Source organism: Pagrus pagrus (assembly GCF_965226575.1).
Source record: "Pagrus pagrus genome assembly, chromosome: 15".
Taxonomy (NCBI): Eukaryota; Metazoa; Chordata; class Actinopteri; order Spariformes; family Sparidae; genus Pagrus; species Pagrus pagrus.
This window is the reverse complement of record NC_140199.1, coordinates 29797064-29808107: the sequence shown is the minus strand read 5'-3', so window position 1 is coordinate 29808107 and position 11044 is coordinate 29797064. Positions and strand designations below refer to the sequence as shown.

At 41.6% G+C, this 11044-nt stretch overlaps 1 protein-coding gene across 3 annotated transcripts in view; it reads right to left on the bottom strand.

Moving 5' to 3' along the window:
• Positions 1-4206: 4206 nt before the first annotated feature.
• Positions 4207-11044, bottom strand: part of gbf1 (golgi brefeldin A resistant guanine nucleotide exchange factor 1) — a 156823-nt gene continuing 149985 nt past the window's right edge. For all 3 annotated transcript variants that reach the window (XM_084375308.1, XM_084375309.1, XM_084375310.1), the window contains 5 exons: positions 10904-11005; positions 10215-10328; positions 7876-8053; positions 7545-7739; positions 4207-6583 (listed from right to left, as the gene is read on the bottom strand). In XM_084375308.1, the coding sequence (XP_084231434.1) occupies positions 6330-6583; positions 7545-7739; positions 7876-8053; positions 10215-10328; positions 10904-11005 (843 nt within the window). In that variant the 3' untranslated portion in view covers positions 4207-6329. The remainder of the gene's footprint in view (positions 6584-7544; positions 7740-7875; positions 8054-10214; positions 10329-10903; positions 11006-11044) is intronic.

The following is an 11044-nucleotide window of genomic DNA, read 5'->3' as shown; positions in this document are numbered from 1 at the left end:
CTTCAATTTGATCTCAAGTACACACCTGTAAAGTTTTGTGACTGTAACAGGGATGGTTGGGATGTCCAAAGACCGCTGTCGCAGCTTGTAATAATGTAGTAATGACTACTGAGGATTGATGAGTGCTTTTTCTAATGTTTGGGTCATTTTAGGAAAAGTCATCAAATTTCATGTTGGAAGAAGGTAAAATAAGTTTTCACTACTGTTAAAATAGTGCCGGGTCATTTTTTACCCTTAGGACAACACGAGGATGAGGCTGGTGTAATAACAACAATGTGTTAGTCTGTCTCTCAAAACTCTGACTTCACTTCTCTGTGGCTCTCCGCCCAGAGCTCACTGGTTCCTACCAAAGATCTTCAAAAAAAACTTAAAATCTCTAGTTTTATTATAAATTCATAAAACAGCTTCTTTCTGGAGTTACATCTCAGACAGTGAGGCTCATTAATGTCTTTTTAATAGTTTTTGGATCACAATGGAGCTCTGTGGCACAAAGGAAGAAGATATATCAGGCTGTGATACACACAATACTTCTGCACATGGGACTTGTTGACTAGAAGAAACATAGAATATACATACAAGATGGCAGAGCTTTAAAATAAGAGGTGTGTCCATCCTTACTGTAGGTTTATTGTCTGATGTACATACAATTAAAGGTGTAATTTGTAATTATTAATTCGAAGGTGGCTCTAAAACTGTAGGTGGCCAACAGCTGCTTACTACACTATTTACTGTAGCAACTATCTGCTGTTAGCTTAGTTAGCTCTGGATCTAATTGGCCCAATAACGTCTGTCTGGGCTGCAACTTAAGACCACAAGGGGAATCGTCTTGATCGACAGGACTCAGCAGCCTCACAGTGAACACATCTGGACAGCAGACGGGGACTGAACTCAGCCTCTGAGAGCGATGGAGGTCAGCCTGAAGACAGGGGATACAGTACAGAGGTGATTTACAGCGGAACATTTTCGCAACTGACTCTGAATAGAGGATTTATTTTGACCAAACCAGAAGTGATCGTTTTGGTGAGTTTGAATGAAGCGTGTTTTACGATGATTTAACAGGCGATTAAGCTCATCTTAGTTCAGTAAAAGAGAGAAACTTGAATTTAGACGTGTACGGTTGTATTTTTCTGTTTAGTAAAGAAAATTGGTGTCAAGTAGTGAACAGGCTGCTTTTACATCTCCCAAGGAGACGGGACGGGCCAGGGCTAGTTGGTTAGCATGCTAACTTCAGGAGACATCTCTGCAACAACATAGACGTCTTTGACAGAACGTCAACACTGTTGTTTCTTCATTCTCTGTTCATAATGTTAGTCCAGCTTTTGAATGTTTTAGACTACGACTGGCAAAATCTGACAACCTACACCTGAAGTACCTAAAGCAGCCCTTCAGTCTGCGAGAAGTTGAGCTGAGTCACTACAACCTGTTCAGTTAGTCAGCTGCTGCCTCGCAGCATCAATGTCTGAGAAGATCCAATGACATTTTCTAATCACATTCTGATGGAGGGGAGTTGATCAGGACCTACTCAGTGCACCAATGAATCAAACTGATCATAAGACAACTTTCCACTATTATGACACAAGAAAAATACAGCTTGGTTAACGTGACTGAAACGAGAAATGTTAAAGGAGCGCTGTGTAGTTTAGGTGAAGAAATGTTATGAGCAGAGAAAGATCCTCATTGGCTGATTTCTTTCTGCCTAAACAAACTAAATAATCAAACTCTTTGTTTTCATGGCCGAATAAACAAACTGACCTTAAAGAACAACACAATTTATATTGTTTTACTTTGCAGACCCTGCCACCTTTATAGCATCAAACAGTGTTCTGGGACCTTATTTTGCTCTTAGAAGAGCTTGTTTATTCACTGATGGAAAAAAATATTATTTCTGACTTTGTATTATTACCAAATTAATATTGTAAATATTGAGTTTGAATTTCTCTTCCAAAACTACATAGTGCTCCTTTAATATTCAGCTTGTTCAGACACCAATCTGCCAGTTTACTCACCTTCATAATCTAAAACATGTCATCCACATGAAAAAAAACACACCACACCAGATTGAGCATTTTCTTTACATTATATTTATTACATAGTAAAAAGTACTTTACCTTTCATTTATATATACACATTATATTCATGTTATTTCCTATTCAAGCAAGAATCAGCTGATCCTGATATATTTAAGAGTCCCGTACAACAAATAAACACACAGCTTACAAAATGTCTCATGTTGGTGGCTCTATAAGGCTGTAGTGTTCCCTGACACACACACACACACACACACACACACACACACACACACACACACACACACACACACACACACACACACACACACACACACACACAATCTATGTCAAGTGTACTGCAGTGGAAAAGTCCATCTCTTCTTTCCCAGCTCAATAAATAACATTACACATCACTGAGAGAATCCCAGGGCCACACTCTACGTCACATATTTGGCATTTCAATGGTATATTAGACTTATCAGTTTGTCAGCGTCCATGTCATTGTACACAAGGCACAACCAGCATGCAACAGTGTCAGTATGGAAGCAACCTGTAGCAACTTAACACCTAACTGTGAAATGTAAATACCACTGAATTCACAGCACTGGAAAAACCGCGACCTAAGTTTGATGTTTGGTATTGAACTTGCTCAGATCGGTTCATCGAATCCTAATCTCTAACTCAAGTCAGGTCAAAAAGCCTGAATGACACATGATGCCACACACACTGGTAGGAGGATGGTTGTCCTGCAACATTACTTCAACACAAGCTGTTTAAGCTCTCGTCACTCTGAGGAACCAGGGAAAATCCCTGCATGTGTGTTACCATGGTTACCAGATGATTGGATCACACATCCTGTGGTTAGTCGGTTTTGATTGAACATCACAAATAAGAGACGAGCACTGAGACACACCCCACATCAGTTTGACTGACGGCTGTCTCACCGGGACGAACAAACCAAACACAGTACAGTTCATATGATCAGAGCCAACAAATGAGTTTCAGCTAATCAGACCTCGGCACAGTCAGCCGGGATATTCAAGTTTTTCTTTAGAATTTTAGCTGACGGGAAGTTTTTGACCAAATGTGAACAGAGCAGTTCTACAAAATATGAACTCTATTTTCTTGTCCTTTGAGCTCTACGGAGTTATGTGTGTGCTTTGCTATGTTAGCTTTCTATCAGTCAATCGATATCAAGTTGTTGAAGTTACAGACGCTGCTGAAAAAATTCAAACTACATCGATGGAGATGGCTGGTTTTAAAAGGTAAAATATTTTGATGCTGTGGACTTTTCAGCCTATCTGGATAACGACCTGCTTTTTATGGTTGATACCGATAAGATAACTGATCATTTCACATTTCTGTATTTTAAAAAGAAGTTCCTAACCTGTACTTATGCACACCTGAGGGTGAGAAAGTCCATTAAAGATGGATGATGTCCTGTTCCACAGCTCTGATGAGACAAGTAAAACTTCCCCTTCTCTCTGAACCCTTCCAGGTATTGTGTGCTGCCCTGCTTGTTCTTCTTCTCCTCCTCCTCCATGTTTATTGGCAGAGTGTGTAGATACCATGCTTGGTAAGTCCATGAAAGTAGTTTGCCTTTGTATTTTTGTCTACAATTATTGGCTATAATTTCACTAATACCAATTAAACAAACAAACAAAATGATAATAAAAAATGGTAACTGAATTTAAACATTAAGTATTCAGCAATGCTTACATTTAACAAGGTGTCAGGTTTCTGCTGTCATTAGCTTCCACGGGTTTCCATGTGCTGTGACGAGTTACATAAAGAGCTCCTCCGACCCCAGGGAGTCATCATGTCTGGACCAACATGATAACACTAGATCAATGTTCAATTCTTTTAATTATTAGTTACACTTATAAACCATATCTCCCATTATCTGGGTCTGTACAGTGGGCCGAGCTCACTGCACCTTCAACCACCTACAGTTTGGAATGTTGCCGCCGTGACATCACCGGTCTGCCTGACATCAGAGTTTGTTTTTGTTGTGGGGGCAAAAAGCTAATGTAGCAGTGAAAAGAAAGGGGCAGAAATACAGAGAACAGGAGAGTGTCTGTGCCTGAGGCCATCACAGGAGAACACAATAGATTTTGGCCTCTCAAACTAAAACTAACTGGTTTATAAATAAAGCTTTTTTTTCTGTACAGCTTCCAGTCAGACGCTGATCCCTCAGTGGTGGGTGATAGAACAGCTTTAATACGACTTCTGGAACTGAAGTCAAAGCTCTGGAAATCCTATTGAATCAACAACATGCAGTACCTAAAATCCAAATGACTAGTCTTCACTGTCCCTGCCTGAAATCTCTACATTAACATGAAGCACACAAGCCACGAGGTCAGCCAGTCTTAACGAGTTACCAACCTGACAAATACCACATTTCTAATGATGTCCAACATCAAGTTCATGTGTTCAGATATTAGTTATATTATACCTAATAACATGATCCTGACGTTGATCATAACAGGAACAATCCCCCCGCACATATGAAAACTCAACCTCCTGATGACATACTGAAGTCATGAGACCTATTCCCTGACAGCAGCTGATATTTTCTATTTTTCTTACTACCAATAAATCCCATGTGCAGAGCCACACCAACAACATGAGTCCTAAAACCTGGAAATACGTTTTTAATAAGCATTTTTGCACTTCCAGTCTCCTCGTCTCAAAGTCAATGTGTTTTCAGTTAAATGTCTGAAATACAGTGTGCTTTGTTCGTTTTGTTGTCCATCATTAAATCCATCATTAAATGTCCCACAGTTTAATTATAAAGCTCTTCCGTGAGTTAAAAATGGTTAGCAGTTGCTAACAAGTGTCTAAATGAGACTACAGAGGTTGTCGGGGACATTAAACGTCCTCACAGTGAACACAGAGACTCATCTACTCACTAGTCCGTCTTTACAGGCCCACTTTAGTTACACACTATTCTCACTCTGACTTTACAACTTGTACATTGATCAGTATATAGAAAACCTGTATAGTAATTGTGTAGTAAGACGCTTAGTGGTGGTGACGTTTAAGTCATGTGGCCACACTGTAGTCTGTTTATAGCCTAATATTAGCTTTTTACTTCTGCTGATATCATTTACACTTCAAAAATCACAAAGTGGTGTTCATCTGTGAAGATTATCTTCTAAGTATCATAAACCTGCATTTGCCACAGAGATTATTTTCTGCGATAATCCAAAATCCAACTGAAAAATCCCATCAGCGTTTTGTTGAGCAAACTACATCCTCCCTGCAGCACTGTGTGGTGTGTATCACAGCCTGGCATTTCTTCTTCCTCTGTGCCACAGAGCTCCACTGATGTCCACAAACTATTACAAACACATCAGTGAGCCTCACTGTTGCACTGGCTGACATGAACACACACTGTAGTTTATTTTGACCTAATCCAGTACTCACTCGACCAAACGTGGATTAATCCACCTCCGAAAGTAGTCCCCAACAAATGCACTGTCTTTTGTGTGAGTAACATTTATTAAAAACTACAGTGAGCAGCTGTTTTAGGACACTCCTGAACCTGAAAAGAAAAGACAGACGTCTTGGAGCTGAGAGCCACAGATTGACAAGTATTGACAGATGGACGAACACATTGTTGGATTGGGTCTCTTTAAATATTTGAAGACAATAAGAAAAATATAGAAAAATACCTGCTGTATCCTTGAAACTTTGCTTACACTCCCAAGCACAAGACTGATGGGGAAACACTGGATCTCAATTTGTATTGACTTTATTCAGAATTTTTACTATTTTGTATTTAATAGATTTTATTGTATTGGTCTAAACTATATATAACATATTGAGTTTAAAAGTACTGGAATCACCAAGTAAAATGTTCACCAAGAGTGTGACGACATCAACTGTTCCCAGGCTGCCCAAACACTATTGAGGAAAAGAGCTCAGGGCAGCTGCAGCCATGCTTCTAATTTACACTTTACCTCAGTCACACTTGAGCTTGTTTTTTTACTCAAGTAGGACTTTGGTCCTGCAGTGTCTGTTGTGACATGATGCCAAATCGTCTTCACAGGAATAACATTAGACTAAAGACAAAACTGGCACAAAGAATTCCAAGTGCACCAGCAGCAGGTGTTTCAGATGTTTAGGGGGAATGTTCCTTTAAATCAAACGTGGTATAACTGAGGTGTCACATCTTATTTGTCTTCTTGTACATGTTACATTTTTTAAAAACCTGGTGACAGGCAGACGTTGACGCCGTCTGTTGTGTCCAGTTGTTAAAGGGGGAGGTGGTCTGGAATGAGGACAGAGTGGGGCTGTAGGGTAACTTCAGTTCTTTTACTTGACCTCGTCAGATGGACTTGTAGGTCTGGGACTGGGAAGCAGCGGCACGGGGGACGTGGCTTCGATCAGGGCGGGGTTCAGGATGATTGGCAGGGACATGGGCGGGACTCCCACCTGTAGGGGAGAGGCAAGGGGCTGCAGGATGAGGGGGGACTGGCTCAAAGGTGAAGGACCCGGGGCAGGCGATGCTGTTAATTGCACCGGCATGGGGGACAGTGAGCGTGGGACCGGAGACGATCGATCTGATCCTGGAAAACACAGGGAGGAAAACAGCACAGACGTGAGCACATTCAAAAAACTGTTCCACTAATCAGTTTAAAATGGGAAATGGTAGCAGCACACTATGTTACAGCAGTGATCTTTCAGATTTACCAAAGGGCTTAAAACTATTCAACCTTCATGGAAAGATAAAAGTCATGTTTCAATCATAGTGATCATATTTCCTTTTGACAATAGAATATATTTCAATCTGAGTCTCCAGGTCCTGTTTCCTGGCAGGAACAGTTTTCTTTGCTCTGAGCCACAGTTTGGTTTTGTCTTTGGTTCCATTTTTGTCAATATGCTAGGATTTCATCGCTAATCATCTGGTAGGAGGCTACGAGTATGAACCATGGCTGGTAACTGGTGAAGGGATGTTAAAGAATCATTAAATATCACAAAGAAACTGAGCTGAGTTATCAGCGGGGCAATGGAAACAAATGCTTTTGGTTTACACCTACAGTGGAGACATTTTTAACTGAAGGTACCTTGATGGAACTTTAACAGGTTTATAAACCAGAGTGTCTGTGCGATGGTAGAAAGTCTGCTGTAACACTAGTTTTGACTGCTGACTGCAGGAACGCCCACATTCTCTGCACTGCTCATACAGTACTTTTTCAAGAGTGAATTATATTCTGCAGCCTATCAGCTTGCAGAGCATCAGTCTGCAGTTATTACTAGCTACATAAGCTGGCTAGCAAGTCAGTGTGTAATGATAACAGGGGCAATCACTGTTAGCTTTGGAGCTGTCAACTAGCTTTTAACTTGAAGTGAGCAGAGCATAGAGCGCACCAATCAGCTGTGTCAAATCCTGTCCTCCTGTACTTCTCCAATGAATGAAATGAGTAATTCCTCATGGTCAGGCGGGCTGAGGGTCTGACAGGCGGGGCCAGAATGATGTACATGAATTGTTGGACATAACGACGCTGTGACATGTGACTGTGTTGTTACCGTTGGCACTGGCTGGTTGGGACTCCTGAGGTGATGCTGGTCTGCTGGGGGTCTGTGTGTCTGCAGGGGCTACTGGGACCGGACCTGAGGAGGGCAGCTGGGCAGGTGGTGGACACGCTTGGTATGGAGGGGAAGGAGGCTGACCTGCTGGGGGTGTTGGCTGCACGGGCTCTGCTGGAGGACTGGGTGCTAGATCTAAAAACAAAGACGAGGGTCACAACAAAAGAATATCCACATGTTGTCATGACATTGAGCTGCTCACCCCCTCAAAGCAACTCGTTGTTGTTTGTACCATTCAAATTAAAATATGTCATGCATGTCTGCTGTTTACCTGGTATGACAGTCTGTTTGAAGAGCTCCTCCCTCAGGTGGGGCAGGAAGCAGACGATTCGTTCCCAGGTGATCTCCCACAGGTCTGAGAATCCTGTCCTTGAGTCAGCGCTGTGGAAGATCCCTGCTGTGTCCATCACCAGCAACATGTTCTTCAGAGACTCTGGGATTGCCTCCAACTACACATACAAACGCAGAAGCAGCACGTTACCAAGATCAGAGAGTCATTCAGTACTGGGCTCAGACCAAAAACCCTGGCAGGAGCTTCTATTATACTGCCAGATAAGTCAATCGATCGGTGCACCTCCAATATTCATCTCCTTGTCAGTGGTGTTTTAAACTATTAGGACTTGTTGTGCCACAAGGAGCTCTACATCCATCTACACTGCTCTCATCTCACTAGCGCCCCCTCTAATAGGCTGCTTTTCTTTCAGTACTGACAACTTGTGTTTGTGTTCATTCTAGGGATGCAACAATATTCAATATTTTATCGAACCGTTCAATACGCCCTGTTAGGTTCAATACACAAAGGCAAACAATACAATACAATACTACAATAATGTTTGCTGTTTAACTTGATTGGATACTGCATATGTTTTTTATGGAAGGCAATTAAGATAAGTGTTACATTTTTATAATAAGGTTTTTGGTTTGACTATATCTGCTTTTAATTATTTTTACATGCAATATTGCCTTTGCTAGTGTGAGTAGTTTTATATTAAGATATCGAAACTGTACCGTTACCGTGGCCCAAAAACTGTGATGCATACCAAACTGTGGGAAAACTCTACTGTTGCATCCCTAGTTCATTCACCAATGCTTCATCAGATATGATAACGATGGTTATCTCACATAGGACTGGGCAGTGGTGGTCCCTCATATGGGCAATATGGGCAGCCGCCCAGGGCGGCATTTGTGGAGGTGGATAGGTTCACCTCTGGACCTCAGCTCTCTCTACTGGTGCGGGGGAGCGGTGAAGCAGGAGATTCATCTAATAGTGCACAACTAATGCAGCTAGTAGGCTAAAGTCAATCACATCACGAATTGCTTCCAAATAAAGCACATTTCAGTCATAATAATATTGTGAATATTAGTTTAATAAAAAGTTATTTTGTGCATGAGTTTTTTTTTCTGTTCTTTTTTTGGGGGGGAAGTCCGAATGTGTGTGTTGGCATTGTAGGTGAGGTTCGCCCAGGGCGTCATGCAAGCTAGAACCGCCACTGGGACTGGGCATGATATCTAAAGAGTTTCATATCGGCTGATAATATCGATAATTATTGATCATTTTTAATGACTTGACTCTCCTATCCTATTTTTTTATAATTTTTTAAAGACCTGGCAAAAAAATTGTCAAAGTTATCTCGTTAAAGTAATCTCTTTATTTATAACATAACCACTCTATGTACACGTGAAACTATCGAACATTATATTGAACTATTTTCTTATTGCTATCAACGATGTGTCTTTTGTAGATTAGGGTTGTCACAAGAACCGATACTTCGGTACCAATTCGATGCCGACACGAAAAAAATAATACGATACTTGCTTTTTTCTGGTAACGTCAGAACCGAATATACAACTTTTCACTCGGCGAGCCGTGTCGAGTCTTGGCAGAACTGACGGGGGCAGTATACGCGTGTGAGCAGCACAGAGCAGTCAGCGGCGCTGAAGAAGGAAACCTGCCGTCTTAGAAAAAATGGCTTCAGCAAGTGAGAGTGAAAGCACAACACGTCGGCTCGTCGACAAGACAGGTACTAAGAGTCGCGTGTGGTAATATTTTGCATTCGAGGCGGATGAATACGGAGCAATTCTAGACTCAAACAAGCCGACATGCAAACAGTGCCTCAGAAGTTTTCAAACGAAAGGAGGAAGCACGTCAAACCTGGCCAAACACCTCAAAGACAGGCACCCCGACTTGTTTTTTTTTTAATTCTGTGCAAAAAGATGTTGAAGCACAGTGGTGTTAAATACTTGACAGTTTGAAGCAGTTTTCAATAAATTAATGAATTTAAAAGTACATGGGTTCTGTTGTTTTTTTTAAAATTGTGGTATCGAATTAGTATCGAGAATCGTGGAAATTCACAGGTATTGGTATCGACTACTGAAATTCTGGTATCGTGACAACCCTATTGTAGATACATACTGCTATTGTTTTATTGCCCAGGCCTAAAATCATTCCTGATCCTGCAGACAGGCTCCTCACTGCCTTTAAACTGCATCACACAAGGGTTGGATAACAATGACTGATATCAACATGTGAATAAAAACATCAGCTCTCAGTCTGATATATCCGTTAGCTGTAATCACATTACAGTAATGTGTATTAGTATGAAAACTCACCAACAAGTCACTGGATCCTGCATGCATGTATTTGTCCATAAAATCCAGAATGGTGAGCCAGAGGGCTGCAAAGGTTGGCAGGGACAGCAGAGGAGAGAGGTGCTGGAGGAAAACCTGGACAAATGGACAACAATCAAAGATTAGCACAGCTGAACGATGAGCTCAGCTGAATTTGGCAACCTGCTGGTTTGTGCTTGTTGAATGGCTCTATAGCCGAGATCCCCGCTTAGCAAACGCATGAAATGGGTCAGGAAAATGAGGCCTTTTATTGGTCCAGGTTCAAAGTTTTGCCCAGTATTCCTATTGGCCTGTTAAAAAGGCACAAGGACTGAGGCACCTCACTTGATACAGTGTTTAACATTTAAAGAGCTCTTATCCAAACAGCCTATTGTATTGCCTATTCAATTTTCTGGCTCATTGAGCTACGGTACTGATCACAGTTGTGTGGTGCAGTGTAAGATGATAACAGACGTGTCAGGTGTGCTCAATATGTTTTCACTTCTAAATCAGTGGGCAGGACTGCGGGCTTCTGTTGTAGAGACAGTGGCTGTGTGTCTGCACATGTTGCATTGTGAAGATCATTTAAATTATTAATCACAAAAAGGCAACACAAACATTTCCCACCCAGAGCTACAAGAAGCAGACGTTAACACTTTCATGTGTCTATGTTCGGGTGTGTTGCTTCAAACCTTTGACAAGAGTGTGCAGGCTCTCATTCTGGTCTCCTCCATACCGCCCACATCTGCTGGGCTGATGTTGTCAAGCAGCTTAGTCAGCAGGGGGAAAAGAACCTGCAAACACACGCACGCACGCACGCACGCACGCACGCA